Below are 21,543 nucleotides of genomic sequence, written 5' to 3' on the forward strand. Positions count from 1 at the left end.
TAAGAAATCTCATATTTGGTGAAGTGGTACAAGTTCATCTAGGCACAAAGGAGTAAAGAACTTTTTGATTACATTTTAGTTTCTAGAAAGTTAGACCCTTTACTTTTCTCATGTGCTTCTGAGACCTTCTACTGAAAGATGTGCCAAATGTCAAATGTCCCAGGAAAATACTTTTCATAGACTTGTAAAAAGGTTGAAGACTTATCCTTAATTGACCATCATAAAAGAAATTATAGACATGTATCTTGCTGACATTATCTGATGTGAATGGTCCAAGGAATATAAAAACCCAAACAATTGTCAGTTGAATTTCACTCTTAATTAACCTTGTATTGTTGAGATGGGAAGGGCTGGTTCTGCTGTGGAATATTCTTATTATCAGAGTTGCTGCATTCCTTTTTGTTACCCAAAATTTTTATTTTATTTTAGGAATTTCTAGATTAGGATAGCAGCAGTAAAAGAAATAGCTCATGGTTTTCTTGTTTGTATGAGAGCTGGTGAATAAAGGAGACTGTAGATTAAGATTAAATGTCTGCTAATTTCAAAAATGTTTTAAAAAGTTTTCTTTTTACCTTAGCCCAGAGAGCATGGGGCTTCTTGACCCAGCGACCAGTGATGGGAGAGTTATTTTCTTCTTACCCTGGCAAAAGATGACTATAGCTGGCACCACCGACACTCCAACTGATATTACACACCATCCTGTTCCTTCGGAAGAAGACATCAATTTCATTTTGAATGAAGTGCGTAACTACCTGAGTTGTGATGTTGAAGGTAACATATGCATTCCTTTAAGTTTGTCTTCTCTCTTTTATATCTCCCTAGCCATTCCTACTCTCTCTAGGTAACTGCCACGTCTCCAGTCTAACTCATCTTCACCCCTCGCTTGCTCTAATTCTTATGTGCTGACCACTTCTAGACGATTGATGAGGACCAAATTATAGCACAATGGGAAGAAGTTGCTTTTTTTCCTTCTATTTTCTATATCCACATGAAACTTATACAGTCCTTTTCTGATACTTTCTAATGGCAAGATTGGCGTGCCATACATGAGCTCCAAACATGCATGCTTTTTGAGAAGAATATGAAATGTTTGCATCACTATTTAATTTCTAGAGGTTGGGAAGATCTGATTTACAGATAGAGGATATCCATAGAAAATAATTTGGAAATGAGAGCATAGAGTGATATATTCTAAGAAGCTTAGTGAACTGGTACTATGTGGCAAGTAGAATGTTGACAGTGGATTTTGCTAAGAAGGATAAACGTATGCTTGCTTTAATTGAAAAGGTCACATTTACTTCTTTCCAATGCTAACCTGGCTATACTTTCATTAAACTTGGATGTCATAACATTTTTTCCATTGAACTTATATAGTGAAATTTTTTTTTTAACCCAGGCTAATTTCAGAAGTTTCCGAACATTATTGTTCTGTATTTTCTGTCTCTCAGTTAATAGCCTCATCATCCATCTAGAAATGGTATGCTTATCTTTGGTGATCCTTCTTTCCACATCTAGTCCAGTTTCTATCTGTGCTGACTCTGAAGGATCATGTAAATCCCCTCTCACTTTATTGTCCTGGTTATTTCTCACTTGAACAATTGCACTGGACCCCTAACTGGCTTCCATATGTCAGGTCTCTGACCCCACCCAGCCTGATTTTTTCATCACAACTCTCTTTCTAAAACATTCTGATCATCATCACTTCCTTGCCCTAAAATATCCTTTGGATGTCTCACAACTGAATTTTGGGAAAGTTCTAACTATCTTGCATGGGACTTAAGGCTTTTCACAACTTGTCTTTGCAGGTTTATATTCAACTACTCTACCTCTATGCATTCTATGGTCTAGTTTATAGTGTATTACTTATCATTTCCAAATCAAGTCATGCACTTTTAAACCTCCTGCCTTGTTTAGATGAAGCCTTGCTCTGGAATGCTCTTTCCCCCAACTTTTCATCTTGGCAAAATACTATTTATACTTCAGAAACCACCTATCCTTTGTAGTCCCCTAAGAAGGTTTGTCGTGCAGGAGACCCTGCGGGTCTCTGGTCCTGCTCCCCACATAAGAACGCAGGATATGGTGAGGCCAAAAAGGAACACCCACGGAGCCATAGATAGGGGAGTCATACTAGTATATTCTCGCTGGCGGCACTATACTCTCACTGGAGGCTGGATCCACACTGTCCGCAACCCACCATCCTAACTGCAATCCACGCTTGCCAGCCCAGCCGCCATCTTCTTGCTAACCCCCCATTTTTCCTGCTAGCGTAGCCACAGCAGTTATATTAGTGGCCAATGGCTCACTGGTTACAGCTGACGGCCAACTAGCCACAGCTGATGGCCATCCAGTCACAGTTGATGGCCATTTACTACCTGAGCCAACACTTTTCTATGTGAGGCCGAGAGCCTGGAAACTGCTTTCTGGGGCTCTGTCCCCCACAAGGTTGGTCTAGTATATCACATTATATTATAAGTAATAGTCTTTTTGAGGGTAAGTATTCCTTATTCAGCTACAAAGCTTGTTATCTATCTGGTATACCACTCATGATTGTTTTGAGTTACAATGAATGAGTAATAGGTGCTTTGAGGGTTTTTGACGCTGATAGCAGTTTGGAAATCTTTCTATGTTAAGGTAGAAAGTTTACGACTTTTGAACACTAGTCTTTATCTATTTATGCCAGGAATGTTCTATACTGTTGGCTTCAGTGGAGGACATGCAAACACATGATTTTCATCTTGATGTGACTCACTAGCATCTATGGATAGTTTTTCCTCAAAGGATATTTTTCATTGTGTGATCACATATTTACAAACAAAACAAAGTGCTTTAAAAACAGTTCAGTTCACTCTCCTAGTAGTTTAATTGGTTGATTCATATTTTATAATTTTAGTTTTTCTAATTTAAAGTAAGGGATGTAATTTTACTTGGGGTAGAGCCTCTTTGGATATCTACAATAATAGTATAAATATATTGAATATATGTAAATGAAATCTATGTGTGTACCACTTATGCTCCCACATATGCACACACACTCACACACAGTTATTTGGGAAATAACCATGCCTTGTTTCATATCCATGATTTAAATACTCAGAGTGCATTGTAATTTCAGCTTGATACTTTTGTTCCCCTTTGCAATCTAGGGAGAGCTTCATCTGGGTATGATTGTATTTTAATGTATTGATTATCGGTAATGAATTCTGCTTCATTTTACATTTACCTGGGTGTAATATTTGTTAAAAGTGAGTTTATATCTGGACCCTATAAGCAGAAAGTTTGTTGGAGCAAGAAATATAAAATTAATTCAAGAGCAGAGAGCTCTATGTTGACAGTTTCCAAATTCTTAAAGTTCAAATGCAATAACGATGAGAAATCTAACTGCTTATACGTGCTGAGAGGCTGGATATGTGGGGAAACAGATTTAGTTCCAAAAGGCCGCCATGTCCATATCTTAGGTAGGGATTTCCACCAGTGAAATGAGCTTTGCTGCTGTAACAGAGAACGGATCCTATACCCCTCTCTTTTATTCTGCCTATAAATAGGTGCAAGACATGCAATACCTGGTGGGACCTGGTTGGTCCATAAAGCTCATTTCAGTTAACAGAAATTTGGTAGAGAATTGGTGAAATGAACAAACAGTTTTTGTCAATTATGGTATTTGGTAAAAGTGGTTGAAATGAATATCTAAACACTATATAAATCAGGACTTTCTCATGGTGGTCTGGGGACTCTTGAATTCTCCAAGTAGCAAATATCTAGGGTAAAAGCAGAGATGACAGCTCTTTCATATGCTTTATTTATTTCCTTGTGCACCCCATCTGTCACTCCTTTCCTACTGACACACTTATCCCTTTAAACAATTAACAGTGATTATTTATAGTTGCTATTCATTTTTATTTCTAATTGACTGAAAGCCTTATATCTGAGGAATTACCTTCAGTCTTGGTACAGTGTCAGTTGAAAGATGTTTATATCTTAAAGTGAAGACATTCAAATTCGTATTTTTTTACAAGGAATTTTGGTGAGACCTGATATTCTCTTCTATACTGATGAAATGTGAGAGAAAACTCAGCTTCAGGCACCATTTAGTTATTGGACTACATGCTGTTGCTGCACGTATTGTAATCTTTCCATTCGTCTATAATGGGTAACGCATGCTTTATTTTTTTTTAAGTCTACCATTATTGAGCACTTTTTATGCTAGACACCCAGTTAAGCATATTGCCTATATTACCTCTTTGATTTCTCGTAACAACCTTATGAGGTATATTTTGTAATTCTCGCTTTACCAATGAAGAAACTGAGTTTCAGCAGCTTTAAGTTTCTTGCCAATAGCTCGTTAGCATTGGAGCCATGACGAGAGTACAAGTCAGTCTGGCTCCAATGCTTGTGCTTCTGAATACTTTACAGGACTCGGATTGGTGCTTCTGGGTTCCATGATGTGATGCTGTATTCACTGGGGAGTGCATTAGGTCTCTGGCTTCATTTATGGAAGCTGCTGGACACCTTCAGAATGATAATGACCTTTGCTCTCAGCTGGCCTTATTTGAATTTGTATGTTAAACTAGAGGAGGTTTCATGTTTCCTAACTAAACCCTGGGGACCAACAGTCCTCTTGACAGATTTAAAAAGTACAAAGTTTGATTTAGATCCTAGAGCAATAGTTTTAACATGTTTGCGTTCACTGGGGTTGAAATGATCATTTTTAAAAGGATTTATTAAATGGATGAATAGCAAAATTCTGACAACCGTTTCTGAGCCTTCCCAAATGGCTATATCCTTAGGAAAGAAAAAAAGTGTCAAATCTTTACACTCCATGCTGTTCACAGCAGCTGCCACACTGCTGCAAAATGCGTTGGAACAATTCTGAAAAGCATTTTGCCTGTTGGGAATAAGACCATGTCTTCTTTTCCGATTTAGAAAGCTTTCCATTCACAGGCTGAATTTTCTAGATTACTTGTTTGTTCTTTTCTGAAATGGGTAATTGATAGTTGTGTGGTGCGTATTGGGTTAGGAAGAAAAATGATCCTTTGAAAAATGTATCATTAAGTCTGCTGTGTAGAGGTTAATCACACGGACGCAGTGGCGAAACTAAGCTATGACTTACAGGGATTGAGAGAGACAGAAGATTTGCCGAGTGCTTTATCCATGGAGTTTTTCTGGAGTGCTTCTCTAGGCAGCTTCTCTAGTTGTACACGGGTTTTCACATATGCAATTAGTAGTGTTTATAGATTGCCTGCTATTCAATTAACAACTGAGCTGGCCATATCAACTCACTGCAGACCTGCCTTTTCACTGCCAGAGATTGTACCAGGGTTATCAACTTACACAGGCTTGGATGTCTTCCAGCTGTTTAATTACAGTGTCACGCGCTTTGCTTTTTCTAGTTTCATTAGTTTATAAATGTAATATGGTATCTTATTTCTGTGATTAACACTTCATTTCAGCAGGTTAAACATGCTGGTAGAGAAGTATTGATTTCTGACACTATTTCCCCTGTGTTCATTTAGATATTTTCACGTGCTTTTTATTGATTTTTTCCAAAGTGGCAAACATGAGAAAGAACACCCCAAAACGTATGGCTCAATAACTGATGTGAAACAAAACCACACATTTAGCTCTTAATTGTCACCTCCTGTGGGCTTCATTTTCTATTAATTTTTAAAACAAACACTTGTCTTGCCAAGTTTTTAAGAGTAAAAATATTAATTATAATGTGAAACAATTACCTAGCACTTAGTCTTTTCAACCAGCTGTGAAAAATGTCTATTCAACTTTACTATTTATATTTTACTCTTTATATATTACATATACTAAAGCCTGAATGAGTTTTTTTTAATCAGGGTTGTAATAAAAATACTTCTTAAACATGATGGTAGAAGAATAATTTTATTTTCTCACTATCCTTTGGAAAATATCACCAAGGACTTTTTATACACTCTGTAGGTACTCGTGGGTTTTTTAACATCTGGGCAATTGGCACGTAAAAGATCAACTAGGTGCCATCTGGGTGAGCCATTCTAAAAAGTGGTGTTCGATGAGGATTTTTCTCAACTTGAATAGTAGTGTTGTTTTCTGTCATCTTGTTTTGTTTAAAGCTTTCATTTATTTTGAAAGGAAATATCCAATTGTTTAAATATGTACGCAGTCATTAGAAATCTTACATAAAGCCTAGCATATTGACCCAGAGGCCCAAATATTCTTCCTTTTGATTTGGTAGTGTCAGCACTTTTTGTTTGATATAAAAAGTTCAAAGAATGCTTTAATGTGCCACTTAATATTTATTGATCACTATACATGACCCCCACTTAATATGTATTGATCACCATACATGATCTCTGTACATACCATTCATTGATACAGTATGTGGAGTCTTAAGAAATATTATAATTGACATTGCTGAAGACATTTCAATGTGGCGAGGATGATGAAACAGTGATGAAGTCTTGTTTAGCTATCTTGGCAGCGTGAGAACCAGAAAAATGAAGATGAGTCTTTGAGCTCTGAAGCGTAAAAGTCTTGAGTTGAGTTATTTTCTTCACATATTATACTATGGAGAATTAAAGTATGTGATGTTTACTACCTTCTCTTGTCTACAACCTGAATGGTAGAACCAATATCTGGGTAAGAACTTAAGGTTAGGAGTACTAAATTGAGGAAAAATATTTTCATTTCTTTAAACTGATGAGATAAGTAGGAAAGGAGGGTACTTTGAAATGAGAAATATGGAACATGTTATGACAGTAAAGTATTTGGGGGAAAGTGTGCCATTACAGCAGACTGTATTCTCATGGCAAAGGAAGTATAGTCAGATTTCACTGAAAACATGCTCCATTAGAGATGTGGGTGAGGTGGCCGTGGTGGCAGTAAACATGTGGCTATTTAAATTTAAGTTAGTTAAAGTTAAATAAAATTTGAAATTCAATTCCGCATGAACCACATTTCAGGTGCTTAATAGCTGCGTGCTATGAAGTCGCTAGTGAATTGGACAGTAGCTATAGACCATTTCCATCACTGCAAAGAAGTCTATGGAAGAGTGTTGCGCCACAGAATCTGGAAGGATGTATATATACCCTTGGAGAAGGAAATACTGAATAAAGTCATTGAATTTGTATTTTTTTTGTTGTTATATAAAATAAAGAAATGTAGTATCTTGTAAGAGAAGAACTCCAGATATAGGAAGCCTCCAGAGGTGATTTAGTAGCTCAGCAATGTCTAAGGCTCATGGCCCGTATTTCTCTTTACTCTATCACGCTGTAAGTTGGCTTAATCCTACTTTCCCTCAGGGTGCAATATGGCTGCAGCAGTTCCAGGCAATAGTAAAGTTTCTCTATGCTATCTGCCTACTGGGTTTGAATTTTTTCCTTCAGAGAACTTTAATTAGGGTTCATTTAACAGTGTACAAGGTTTTCACTGTGAGTGAGTAGGTGATAAGGAGAGAAACCTGTTAGCTCAGCTAATTGCTGTCTTTTATACAAGAGGTTAGAATTGATGTTTCATGTGTTTAGCTGTATGCTCTACCCCACAGATACAGATTACACGTAGGGCCCTGACTGACCGGTCGTTGCTTAATTTGGGTGGTGAAGAGATACAAGTACTTTATTTTTCAGCAGCAAATAGCCTTCGAATAATCATAAAAATCATTAAGTCTCAAGGTTGAGAGAAAATTGACAGAGAGATAACCTGATCCAACCACCCTCTGGTCTACTAATATAAAAATCCTGGAGGCCATAAAGCCTGATGTATATTTTATTTTATTTTTAAATTTTATTGGGGAATATTGAGGAATAGTGTTTCTCCAGGGCCCATCAGCTCCAAGTCATTGTCATTCAATCTAGTTGTGGAGGGCGCAGCTCAGCTCCAAGTCCAGTTACCGTTTTCAATATAGTTGCAGGGGGCGCAGCCCACCATCCCATGCGGGAACTGGCAACCCTAATGTTGACAGCTCACACTCAAACCAACTGAGCCATCTGGCTGCCCCTCCAGAAGCTCAGCGGCAGCTCCTTGTCTTCAATCTAGTTGTGGAGGGCGCAGCTCACTGGCCCTTGTGGGAATTGAACTGGCAACCCTGTTCAGAGCTTTCACTCTATCTAACTGAGCCATCTGGGTGCCCCTGTATATTTTAAATATGATTGAAAATTTGATTGTACTTAAATGTATCTTTTAAAATAAATTTAATCTCAATATTTATCTGATATAGTTTTTAGGCTTAAAGCTGAATGCTAAGATATCAAGAGAAGTAAATGAAAGTTCCCAACACATTATGAACTCTTCCTGGTAGTGTTTTCTTTTTTTGATTGTCAATATGAAGAGTAAGGATTAAAAATGTTATTAGTATACCTAATGTTTTATTTAATGTCCCCCTATGAAAGAAAAACTTGAATGTTTTAGTTTGGTCTTTTTGTTTCTGACAGCGCACTTTCATAGATGTATTTTTCTTCCTATCATACCAGAAAAGGTAAAGCATTTGCCTCAAAGGTTATTTGCATATGCTTCACATCTAGTCCAGAAAGTCTTATTTTTTCATCAAATAATTTTAAAATCAGTCAGAGGGCTTTAAGAGTTGAAACGAAATTCCTGGTCAGTGTGGCTACCTAAGGAATTTCAGACACACTGCAGACTTTGTGGTGACCGCAGTGACGTTCTCAGTGGTTGGCTGAGCTTTATTTTTGACTTGGAGGGTGATTTGAACTCTAATGGAAAATAGTGGTAATTTCCTAGTTTGGTTTTATTTATTTATTTTTTTAAAAGATTAAAACATTGCATGATTTGTGTCAAGGTTTTACAGGACTTTTGTGGAATCCTGTAAAGCAAGAATTAACCTCCATTCCGTGGAATCCATCAGGATTAAAACTGTTTGAGAATGCAAATGAGCAGGTCGGGATCCCAGTATGGAGATTCCCTTCTGGTCTGCAGTTAAGAAGACTAGAAAACCGAGGCTTTTCTCACCAGTGTATTATGTTTCTTCTTCCTTTCAGATACAGTGTTTGGGTATGGGTTTGAGTAAACACTTCGTAGAAGTGTACGGGTACCTCTCCTTTCAGATTGCAGTCATGTGTGGGTGGCCCGCAAGGAGATAGATTAAAATATGCCAGATTTACCTTAATTGAATTTATCTTTACCATATATCTTTTTGTCCTTTGAGATCAATATGGAGGAATTATCTGTCATCCAGTATAACTTATTTGTTTTTAGGGTCTTATTCTTGCGTTTGGTTAGCTGGTGTGTGTGTGTGTGTGTATGTGTGTGTGTGTGTGTGTGTGTGTGTGTGTGTGTGTGTATACACTATTCCAATCATTTCGGGAAGTCTTTGTCATTCTCCGTACCAACTCTACTAGATATATCTCTAAATAGTTTTCAGGGACTATAAATATATAGAAGGCTTACTGTACAAAGAGGTATTTGACCACAGGGTAAGTGGGATCTGAAATCCAGACTGCACTCTGTTCACAAAACTGTGCCTCCTGAATGAGATGGTTTAATTTGAACTAAGGCATGGGTTTGATATGGGCTTGTAGAGGCCCTGGTACTTCTGTGTTATATGTAAAAATATTTCCTTAATCTTCTGAAACTTGAATTATGTCAAATTTTCCTTTCGTATTTTTTTTTTTAACAACTGTGGTTAAATATATATAAATCAAATTTATCATTTTTACCATTTTAAGTGTGCAATTCTGTGGCATTAAATATATTCACATTTTTCATGCAACCATTTCCACCCTCTATTTCCACAGTTTTTTCATCTTCCCCAACTCCATTAAGTACTATCTCCCTATCCTCCGCCCACTGCCCGGCGACCACTGTTGTACTTTCTGTCTCTATGCATTTAACTACTCTAAGTATATCATATAAATGGAATCACACAATATTTGTCCTTTTGTGACAGGTTTATTTCACATAGCATAATGTCTTCAAGATTCATCCATGCTGTAACATGTGGCAGAATTTCCTTACTTTTTAAGGCTGAATAATACCCAATTGCATGTATATGACACATTTTTGTTTATCCATTTATCTGTTGGTGGACACTTGGGTCGTTTCCTCATTTTGATTGTTATGAGTGATGCTGCTCTGAACATCGGGGTGGTGTACAGCTTTTCCTTGTTTTCATTTCTTTTGGGTATGAACCCAGAAGTGTAATTGCTAGATCATCTGGTAATTCTGTTCATATTTTTTGAGGAACTGCCATGTATTTATCCATAGTGGGTGCATCATTTGACCTCCCCATTCGGAATGCACTAGGACATCCCAATTTCTCCACCTCCTCACCAACACTTGTTATTTCCTGTTGGTTTGTTTTTTAAAATTTTTTATAATAGTGATCCTAAAGGGTATGAAGTTGTATCTCATTGTGGTTTGCATTTGCATTTTCCTAATGATTAGTGGTGTTGAGCATCTTTTTATGTGCTTATTGGCCATTCGTATATCTTCTTTGTAGAAATGTCTATTCAAATCCTTTGCTCATTTTTCAATTGAGTTGTCTTTTTTAGTTATTGAGTTTTAGAGTTCTTATATATATTCTGGATATTAACCCCTTGTCAGATATATGATTTGAAAATATTTTCTCCCATTGCATATGTTGTCTTTTCATTCTGTTGATGATATCCTTTGATTTACAAAGGTTTTAAATTTTGATAAAGTCCATTTTATTTATTTTTTTGTTGTCTGTGCCTTTTATGACATACACAAGAAATCATTGCCAAATCCAATGTCATGAAGTTTTCCCCTATATTTTCTTCTAAATGTTTTATAGTTTTAGATCTAATGGATAGGCCCTTGATCCGTTCTGAGTTAATTTTTGTATATAGTGTAAGGTAAGGGTCCAGCTTCATTTTCTTACATGTGTATATCCAGTTTTCCCATTTTCTTGATATTTTCAAGACTGTAGACAGTCAGTTTTTCATCAATATGGGTAATGGCTGGGAGTAAGAGGGAAAATGACCAAAGTCATGGTTGAAGCGAAATTGCACTTCTCTATTACCCAGAGATGGATTAACTGGTTTACCAAAGTAGGTGCAAAAGGACCAGGTAAGCAGTCACCACCCCAGAGTCTGCATCATTAGACATCTGTTGGATCCATGCACATGGTCAGCTCCTTGATGTGGAGAGTGGAGGGGAAAAGAGCTAGGCCTTCTCTGAAGCTGATCTGGATAAAGAGGAGTAGATTCTGAAAGCTCTGCCCTCAGGTCTTGCCCTTGCCCCTGATGGTACACCAGAACCACAACGGGGCTGCTCTCCTTAGCCATTTTTAGGTCAGTAATGAGCGTTGTGCAACTGCTGTCCAATTATATTGTAAACTTAATCAACTTTTAGTATTAAGCGGTAGTTTTATTTTGGCAGAGATAGTAAAGAAAATGTCATGGTATCTTGAATTTTCAAAGAATTTCTATACTCTATAACACAAGAATTTTCAAAGAATTTCTATACTCTATAACACAAGTATACCTATACTTGAAGGAGACAGTATACCTGTTTTGGTGGCAGTTATAAAGACAATGGGATCAGAAAAGAAAAAATAACAGAGTGTGGAAATTGTCAACAGTTGAGAGATAGTACAATTTAATGGGCAAGAATGTGCTGCTTTATCATTTATAAGATGTTGGCTTTGGGCGAGTTGCTTAAACTTTTCCAATCTTTTTTTCTCATTTGTGCAGTGAGAATAATAATAACCAATGCTATGGGTCTTTGTGAGATTAAATGAGATGCAACCTGTATACTGAGTGCTTTGACAAGGCTAGGCCTGGTATAAATGCTCAAGTGAGGATCTTTGTCTTCCCTGAGAAGAGATAGCAAGATATATTCTAGAAGGAAATATAATAAGTCATAAGTCTATTAGTTTGCTTTTATTTTTGTTCCTGCCTATATTGTTGTTGATCTTTTTAACTATTTCAGATAGTCCCAGCTCAGGGTTGCTAACATTTGTTTCCTCTTCGGTACTAGTGTCAGTGATTTTCAAGGTTTATTTTTTCATGGAGACTGTCTTTGTAACAGAATAGTTCTTTGAGTTTTTCTTGTACTCATCCACTCATATAGCTCTTACATTTAAGGACTTTCTTTTAGAGTGCATATTTATGTGTTCCATTTACTGAACTCTTTCCTGCCTATTAACTATCATAGTTTTGTTGACATGTCACTGAGCAATCCTCTTAACCCTTGGCATTAACCCTTCCCAGTGAGAAGAGGGGACGTCCTGGCAGCCTGGAGCGGCATTCGTCCGCTTGTTACAGACCCCAAGTCTGCAGATACTCAGTCCATCTCCCGAAATCATGTTGTGGATATCAGTGAGAGCGGCCTCATCACTATAGCAGGTACGGGGTATTGCCTGGTTATTTGGGTGTATAATACTTTAGATAGGAACTTTAGTTCAGTGGTCACACTGGAATCTCCTTTAACTTTAATCAGTAAGGATTTTTCTTTTTTTAATGATCCTGAGTAAACGCTTACATATCTTTTTGCCATATTTATTATAAACAATGAGTAGATTTTGTTATTCATAAGTTGATAAATGGGTAATTATAAGAAAAATAAGGGGTGGCAACCTAGTGAATTATTTATCAACTTCCTTGTAGGTGGAAAGTGGACAACCTATCGATCTATGGCAGAAGACACCATAAATGCTGCAATCAAGGCTCATAATTTGAAAGCAGGACCAAGTAAAACAGTTGGGCTTTTCCTTCAAGGGGGCAAAGATTGGAGCCCCACACTTTACATTAGGCTTGTCCAGGATTACGGACTTGAAAGTGAGGTGGGTGTGCATTGCCATGTCATCTTACTCCACCTAATCTTACTGTCGCCAGTAACAAAATCAGCAACCAAGTGACCTCCTTGATGTAGAATTGCCTTTTGCTGGCTTCTTTTCTGTCTGTGTATTGGGCAAGTGAACTAATGGAGAAAAGGAAAAAAGGTCTTATTTCTTTTAGTGGACTAAAAGACAACATGCATTTTAGTTTCTGTTTGAAAATCTGGGGTTTGTTTGGTTTGTTCCCAGTAGACAGGCCATCCCAAATTCATTCTGTTGAGAACATCAGGAAGGCTGTTCTTCAGAAGTGATATTGGGAGCAGAATGAAACTGAAGCTTCATCAGTCACTGGTACAGTGATACATGTGGAGCACAGTTAGTGCTGGCCTAAGCATTCGGAGCCCAAGTGGTTTCCTCCCACAGAATCAAAATCTAATACTCTCCTAGGACTATTAGTCACAGGCTGTAAAAAGCTGACAAGAGGAACATGTACATTTTTTGCTTTGTACCTAGAAGCTATTGATGGTCAAAGTACCTGCCTAATGCAATTTTACTTCCCTAGGTGGCTCAGCATCTTGCCGCAACCTATGGTGACAAAGCTTTTGAGGTGGCCAAAATGGCAAGTGTGACTGGAAAAAGGTGGCCCATTGTTGGTGTGCGTCTTGTGTCAGAATTTCCATACATTGAAGCAGAGGTATGTTAATGGCCGTGTGGGAATTTCCTGTCTACATGGGACACCATTCATCTATTTTTTTCATCTTCTTTAAAAATTACCATATAATTAAGTTTTAATGCACATAGGTCAGCTAAAACCTGGAGTAAAATGTCTGTTCAGTACAGATCCTTTCATTTACAAAGTTTTATTTTAACTCTAAAGTGATATTGATAATGGTAACAATAACAAAGAAAATACGTATTTCTTTTTCCTCCACGGAGCTATCCCAAGTCTTGTTAATTTACAGTTGTTTGCCCTTTTGTGAACTTGTGATACAGCTCCTGTGTCACTCATGTGCTGCCTGATGACATATCTTGATTTGACACTTAACTTCTCAAAGATTAAGCTTTGTTTCTTATCAAGGATTCACATGTTTTGAAGCCAGAGACTAGGCTTTATATTTATTTAAAATTCACTGCACCTTAATACCTGGGCATCCAGTAAGCATTTGCTTATTGATTGAAGGTAGGGCTTCTGTCATCTGATTACTCTGAGACAGAAATCTTTGGACAGCCTAAAGAGATCAGACCATAACATTTTAATAATTGTCCTTTGCCTACTCAGGTATGTAAATTAACATCCATATTATGTATAAGCAAAGAGGTGCGTGATTACTGTGGATGGTAACTAAGAAGTGATGCGATTTGCATGTTTGTGCCAGATTCTATTCAGAAAGAAGGCATTAACTTTTGTCCAGTTTGTCCCAAATTCCCAACCTCCTTTGGCAGGCAGATGGGGAACTTGTATGATGTTACTGTGTCTCATGCTGCTACAGAACCAGAGTTTATAAAGAAAAATATCACTTTTCCTAAACACATTTTTTTTTTTAAGGTGAAACTGCTTCCTCTCTTTTTAAAAAAAGTCCTAAACTAATCACTTTACTTTAATTCAAACTCAGGTAAAATACGGGATTAAGGAGTATGCCTGCACTGCAGTGGATATGATTTCCCGTCGCACTCGCCTGGCCTTTCTAAATGTCCAGGCAGCAGAGGAAGCCCTACCCAGGATTGTTGAACTGATGGGCAAAGAACTGAATTGGGATGATCATAAAAAACAGGTATTATACAGAAGTCTTTAAAACCACAGTCCCCATTTTAAACATGTAATATATTGATCTGTTAGTAGAGGCTAGCATAGTTTCTGTGGTGACTTTAGATTTCTTGCCAAATTCTCTCTCTCTGTCTCTCTCTCTCTCTCTCTGTATGTGTGTGTTTGATAATGCTAGGTCCTAGGAAACTGGAAAGATATTCTTGTACCAAAATTTGTTTGTTGTTTCTGGAAAATCTCTTATAGAAAAATGCTGTCAAATTAGTGGTCATAATACCTGAAAAAGTAAGATAATAATGATTGTGGGTAGAATCTTTTCTGGTTTTCATTGAATACACTCTTAGAATGCATTCTGCAGTGAAATTCACACTCCTGCAAATTTGCCTTTGGTAGGAAATAGTGGTTTTACTGCCTGACCACCAAATGCGTATTGATTTGTGTCATTTGAAATTGTATATTTATATCCAAATTAAAAAAAGAAAGCCAGTGATGCTCAGATGCCCACACATACCGCCCTGGGCTTGTTGTAATAAACAGAAAATCTTCACGTTGTTAAATTAAACCAAAATCTTATGATACGCAAAGTCATTTTCATGTATTTATTCAGAAAATACTTTCTGTTCCCATTGGTTCAGTTCTTCTCCCCAGTCTTTCTTGAACCCATTGCATTTAGGCTCTTTTGCTTCCACTTTGTTGCCGTAGCTCTGGTCGCGCTCACCAGTAACCTCCACGTTGCTCAGTATCCTGGTCCTCCCTCGGGCCTCCTCCTGCTCCCCTCATTAGCGGCATTGACACACGTGATTACTCCCTCTGTCTTGAGCTGCTTTCTGGAGCACCGCCTGTCTTAGTCTAATCAGGCTGCTCTAACAGTACCACAGACTGGGTGGAGTCAACAACAGGCATTTCTTTCTTTCAGTTCTGGAGGTTGGAAATCTGAGATTAGGGTGCCAGCATGGTTGGATTCTTGTGAGAATACTTCCTGGCTTTCAGATAGCTGCCTTCTTGTTGTGTTTTTCACATGGAGGAGAGAGAGAGGGGCACCCCACACGCAAGACTCATCTAAACCTAATTATCTCCCCAAGTCCCCATCTCTGAATATCATCATATTGAGGGTTAAGTCTTCAGCATATGAATTTTGGAGGACAAAATTTTATGGAGTTCAGTCCATAAAACCATCTCTCTTGGATCTTCTTCTACCTTCCCCAAACTATTACTGCTACTACTACTGACCTCACCATGTTATAAATAGCTATTCCACCTTTTCGTTGCTGAGGCCTAAATCTTTGTATCATACCTGATCTAAATCCGTCAGCAAACCTTATCATATTTACCTTCAAATAATGGCTTGAATTCAACTGTTTCTTAACACATTCTGCTGCTATCACTCTGATTCAGGCTACCAGCATCTCTTCTGTTACAATAATCCACATAAACCAGGGTCCCTGCTTTAACAACTTCAGTGATTCTATTAAAGCATAAGCCAGATCATTGGATATGTCAGTCTGCAGTTCACAGGGGAGGTCTGAACTGGAGATAGGCGTTTGAGTTGGTATTTAAGTCATCAGACTGGATGAGATCTTATAGGAAGTTCATGTAGTTAGATGACAGCAAGTGGTCCAAAGACTGAGCCCTGAGTACTCCAGAGTTCGGAAGTTGGAGAGAAAAAGAAGAATTCAGGAGAAAGGGAAAATAATAGTGAGGTTGGAGAAGGTGTGAGGAGACTCAAGAGAGAGCTGTGACCCAGAAGGAAAGGAAGAAAGTATTTCGAGAAGAGGAAAGTAATCTGTGTCAAATGCTGCTGATAGGTTTAGTCCGATGAGGACTGATAATTAAAAATTTCTTTGCTAAAACACCCTGTCGTATACTCAGAGTAAAGCCAAAGTCATTACAGTGGTTTACAAGTCCTTCATGATCTGGCTACCACCTTTCTGCTCCCTCTGGTCTTTTTCCCCATTCATTCACTCCCCTCCAATCCATAGGTCAAGTTGCTTTTCCTTATTCAAGTCCTGCTAATCTCGCTGCCTGGAATGTTCTTCCCTAGACATCCTCAGGACCTACTGCCTCATTTCCTACTAGTCTCTTCTCCAGAGAGGCCTGCCTTAACGCCGCTGAATAAAAGATCCCCTTTCCCTCATCTGAATGGCATTTTCTACCCCTTTCCCTACCTTTTTTTTTTTCCTCTTTAGCGTCTATTCCCATTTGACATATCATACATTTAGTTGTTTATTTGTTGTCTGCCTCTCCTCCAGGAAGTAAGCTCCCCGGAGGAGAAGACGTGAGCTGTTTTGTTTCTGTACTCGCCGTGCTCAGCACATGTAGGAGGCCCTAAATAAATATCTACTGAATGAGTGAATGAACATTAGTGAGCATCTATGTCACACGTGTAAGGAAGGATTAGGCACAAGCCCTGTCTTTAAAGTACTCTCATTCTGGTGTAGATTCCCAGAGATGGTGACATAGCAGAGTCACCTGGGAAATGCACAGGAAAGGTCAGATTTCAAGGACTGATTTAGACTATCCAAGTCAGAGTGTTCAGGGGTGAAACCATGGCCCTACTTTTAAAAAATTCTATAGTAATTTTAATGCAATGTACATAGTGTACTGCTGGTGAAATTCACTGGTTGAAAAGAGCTTCTTAACCTTGATACATCTTTGTCAGGCATAACCTTTACCCCCATTTCATAGTTGAGGAAATTGGCTCAGGGAGTAAGTCCCAGTCCCAGTTCATACAACTAGTAAATTGTGCAACTAGGATTGAAACCAGGTTTTCTGATCCGAGAGCATGTGCTTTCTCCACCTTGCCCTGTTGTCTCTGCATTGGCGGGACTGGTTTATAGCTCTTTCGGTTTTGAGTTTTGGTTTGATCAACAAAAGCTATATACAGAGGCAACACAGAATGAAACTTACTCCTGTGCTACTGCCAATCATTTTTGCCATATAGGATTGAGGATAATGTGTTCCTGTAAAAATTATGATTGGAATGATTTGAATATGCAGGAAGATATTTTGTGCCAGGAATTCAGGCTGTAGGTGGTAGGAAGGAGGAAGAAAATTTTTTAAACTGGTTGTATTTGACCCTTCCTAGGAAACAAGATTTCACTTCAGTTCAGATTTTATGAGCAGATTTATGTACTCAGAAATATTCTCCCACCCCCCTCAACAAAGAAACAGAAATAAAAGACCTAAAGTTATTACTCAGTATCTGAGACATAGGGGTGTTAATCAGGACGGTGCACAGTTGCAAGAACAAAGGAGAGGGAAAAAAAGAAGAATTAAAGGTTAGAAAGCTGGACTTCTGAGAAAAGGTTAAAAGCATTGGGATTATTTAACCTGCAAAAGTGAAAGAGGAACAAGGTGATAAATAACTCTCCATAGATGAATTGTAGTCGTTTTTACCAGTCAATACTTAATGAGTGACTTGTATACTGAGTATTTTACTAAATATTTTAGAGGAATAAAAAATAGCTCATAGTTTCTAGGAGCTTGAAATCTAATTGAGTGTTTACAACACATATATACCTCAGAAATGTATGTATGTTTTTCAAAATTTAGAGAAAGATCTAGAGAACTGTCACTCAAGACCAAATCCAGCCAACCTGGAACAACCAATTAGGGATGAAGGTGTCTAGGGGACTTGGGGATTGACAGGAGATGCTGGGGATATTTAGAGAATGGGACACTGCCAAATTGTGTTCCACAGGGTATAAATTAATGTAAGTCAAAAGATGACTACATGGTCAAAAGAGTTTAGAAAATTCTGAGTTAAACAAAAGAAACCATTTCTTTTTTTTTTTTTTTTTTAATGCAGATAACTTGGCACCTTTAAAATGCTTAAATGCATTGTCAGTTTCCAAAAGGGGAGTTATTCAGAGGCAGACCTTTTTGGGAGGGCTAGGGGAGAGAAAGATGAGTATTGCCTGAGACATATTTTGGGAAATTCTGCCATAGTATTTGGTAAGGTACATTTTACATAGCCTTCAGACAAAACATACTGAATTTCATTGAGAGACTTTACAGAGAAGCCCACTTAAGCAGATTGAGAGAGTCTCACAAAAAGAAATTCTTTCAAAACTGATTCCAGTGAGGAAGAAGAAACAGAGTGTCTGAACAAAAGCAAGCTGCTACACAGCAAATTTAAAACAGAGGGACTACAAGTGCTAAACAATGAAAAGGTATCCAGGAATAATATGGGTATATATGAATAGTGTCAGGAATTAGCTGAATGTTGGACAAAATGCTAAGGACACAAAAAATAACTTTTAAAAATGGAAAAGAATGCAAGTAAGGCCTAACCTAGGTTATTACTTAAGGTGACTGGCACCGTGTTCCTCCTGAATGCTGGAGAAAAGGGAGAACTTTTCAACTCATAGTTTAATACCCATGTTTTTCTTTTTGGTCAAGGAGAATGATTTTCAGTGTGAAAAGAGCAAAATAAATATTGGTAAGAGGAAATAGATATTCAAATATGAGTTTGCTCTAAATGAGTTTGTATGCCAACCTAGAAAAATTATACCTGAGGGTGTTCAGAGAATTTGCAGATGGAATTTATTTAACGACCTTTGAGCTTTAAAATATTGTAGCAAATAGGAACAGAACCATAGAAGACAGAAGGTGGGCAAATGTAGTACCAAATTCCAAAAAGACAGAAGAGAGGAAAATGTAGTTTTTAACCTATAAAGCAGTGGTCTTAGCATTGATCTTGGACAATTTTCTGGATTATGACATTTTCAGTTTATCGTATCAATGTTTAGCAAGGAGTATAGTGATCACTGGATGCTAGTAAGGAATTATTCAGTGAAAATCATTTCAGACATTTCATTTTCTTTTCATAAAGAACAAGAAGATTGTTAGGTCAGGGAAATGTTATAGACATAATATATTTGAATTCCTTAAAGCATTTTATGAAGACCCATGTGATATCTTTTTTAAATTGGTGGGTTTGTAATCAGGCAAATAATCACTGTTTGCCTCAGAAGAGGTCTTTGGTATCAGGTCATGAGGACTCTGTCCTTGGTTTGACCTAGTCTACCTTGCTTCAAGTGCTTAGATTATAATGTTGATGGCATGCATCTTTGGGATACCAATAACATGATACTGGAAGGAGAGTGAATGATGACAAATTGAAGCAATGAGTGAAATTTCATTAGGTATAATTTAATAGAGATAAATGGCAAACCTTGCATTAGGTAGGAAAAAACTCCATCCATTCATGATAAATTTGATGAAGCTTAAGAGCAGCACATGTGAAAACAAAATATGTTTTTGTGTTAACTGAATCATAGCAGTTAACAGTAGATCATGGCTGCCCCCTATGCAATTGCACTCACAAGCTGCATTACTAGAAATCATATCTCCAGACTGATGAAGCTGATAGTTACTCCTTTCTAGGTACATGCTAATCCCAAACAAACTGGAAGAACTGCGAAGAGATGGGTTTAATCTCAACATTAAACCTTTCTGTAATTGGAGCCATCCCTTTATGGGCTACTTTCAGTGGTGGTGAGCTATTGCCCTGTTCTTTTTTTTTTTTTTTTCCATATTTTAGATTTTATTTCTTCTAGGCAGTGATTCCTGCTGGGCCATTGCATTTTTATAAAGAATTCCTTTGCTACAGAAAGATAAATATAAAATAACTTTCCTTTAGATGCCTAAATAATTAACACAGTATCATCAGCCCAACTGAACTTAATATTTTTTTCAATTACAGTTGATATTCAATATTATATTAGTTTCAGGTGTATAGCATAGTGGTTAGACATTTCTATAACTTACAAAGTGATCCTTGGCTCAGTCTTGCTCCCACCTGACACCATATATAGTTATTACAATATTATTGACTATATTCCCTATGCTGTACTTTACATCCCTGCGATTATATTGTAGCTGCCAATTTCTACTTATCCCTTCACCTTTTTCAGCCAGCCCCCTAACCCTCTTCCCATCTGGCAACCATGAGTTTGTTTTCTGTATCTATGACTTTGTTTCTGTTTTGTTCGTTTATTTTCTTTTTTAGATTCCACGTATAAGTGAGATTATATGGTATTTGTCTTTCTCTGTCTGACTCATTGCACTTAGCATAATACCCTCTAGGTCCATCCATATTGTTGCAAATGGTGAGATTTCATTCTTTTTTATGGCTGAGTAATATTCCATTGTATATACAGAGGGTGCCCAAAAAATGTATACACATTTTAAGCAAGGAAAAAAACTATTAAAATTGTAATACTCAATATATACCAATAACAAAAGATGAATACAAGTCATGTGTATACATTTTTTTGTATTGCCGTATTCTTTAGATGGAGACCTCATGCTTCCAGTTTTGGAATGTAAAGGAAATTTAGGGTTTAGAAGATACATTGAGTGACTTCTAGGGAAAAATCCCCTCCAGCTTTGAAATTCCGTGATACCTTGCTTGATGGAGTATGCATAAATACCTAGGGAATGAAGGGACATGAATCAAAGAAGAGCTTGTTCTTGGAGGGAAGCATCAGAGATGCCTTTTCCAGGGAATTGAATCTTGAATTCGTTTTGTAGAAAATGGCTGGGTAAAATTGGTGTAATGGAAAAATAATTTCATTTATAACTGGTGGATTCTTCTTGTATGAAGAATAGTCTGCCAGTGAAGAATGCCCTTGATGACTTCACAGAGAAGTTTTTCAGAGAAGTTGTATATATCATGTGTATGTATACATATATAATATATTTATATAATACATGTTGTATATTATATATTTTACGTATACATTAGCTGAAATAATTTTTTGGCATTCCTAATTATATATATTTTTCCTATTATATATATTTATTTTATTTATATTAAAATATATGTATCTATATAAATTATATATATTTCTTCTAAGAGAAAAGAAAGTAGGAAGGGAATAATCTCAGGAAAAAGTATGTCTTCCCAAGAAAAAGGAGGAAAGTCACCGATCACTTACATAAGATCCTTTGATGAGAAGACTGGGAAATTTCCTACTTGTATTAGTAAACTTTCTCTAGGTTATGCTATATAACACACAATTTCAAAATCTCATTG

General features: G+C 37.3%; 1 protein-coding gene across 4 annotated transcripts in view; it reads left to right on the forward strand.

Annotated features, from left to right (window-relative positions):
• GPD2 (glycerol-3-phosphate dehydrogenase 2) overlaps nt 1–21,543 on the forward strand; it is a 128,997-nt gene that overhangs the window by 99,474 nt on the left and 7,980 nt on the right. For all 4 annotated transcript variants that reach the window (XM_019727175.2, XM_019727174.2, XM_074336576.1 and 1 more), the window contains exons 9-13: nt 578–771; nt 12,174–12,308; nt 12,570–12,745; nt 13,302–13,433; nt 14,353–14,511. In XM_019727175.2, the coding sequence (XP_019582734.1) occupies nt 578–771; nt 12,174–12,308; nt 12,570–12,745; nt 13,302–13,433; nt 14,353–14,511 (796 nt within the window). The remainder of the gene's footprint in view (nt 1–577; nt 772–12,173; nt 12,309–12,569; nt 12,746–13,301; nt 13,434–14,352; nt 14,512–21,543) is intronic.

This window comes from Rhinolophus sinicus, linkage group LG01 (assembly GCF_036562045.2).
Source record: "Rhinolophus sinicus isolate RSC01 linkage group LG01, ASM3656204v1, whole genome shotgun sequence".
Lineage (NCBI taxonomy): Eukaryota > Metazoa > Chordata > Mammalia > Chiroptera > Rhinolophidae > Rhinolophus > Rhinolophus sinicus.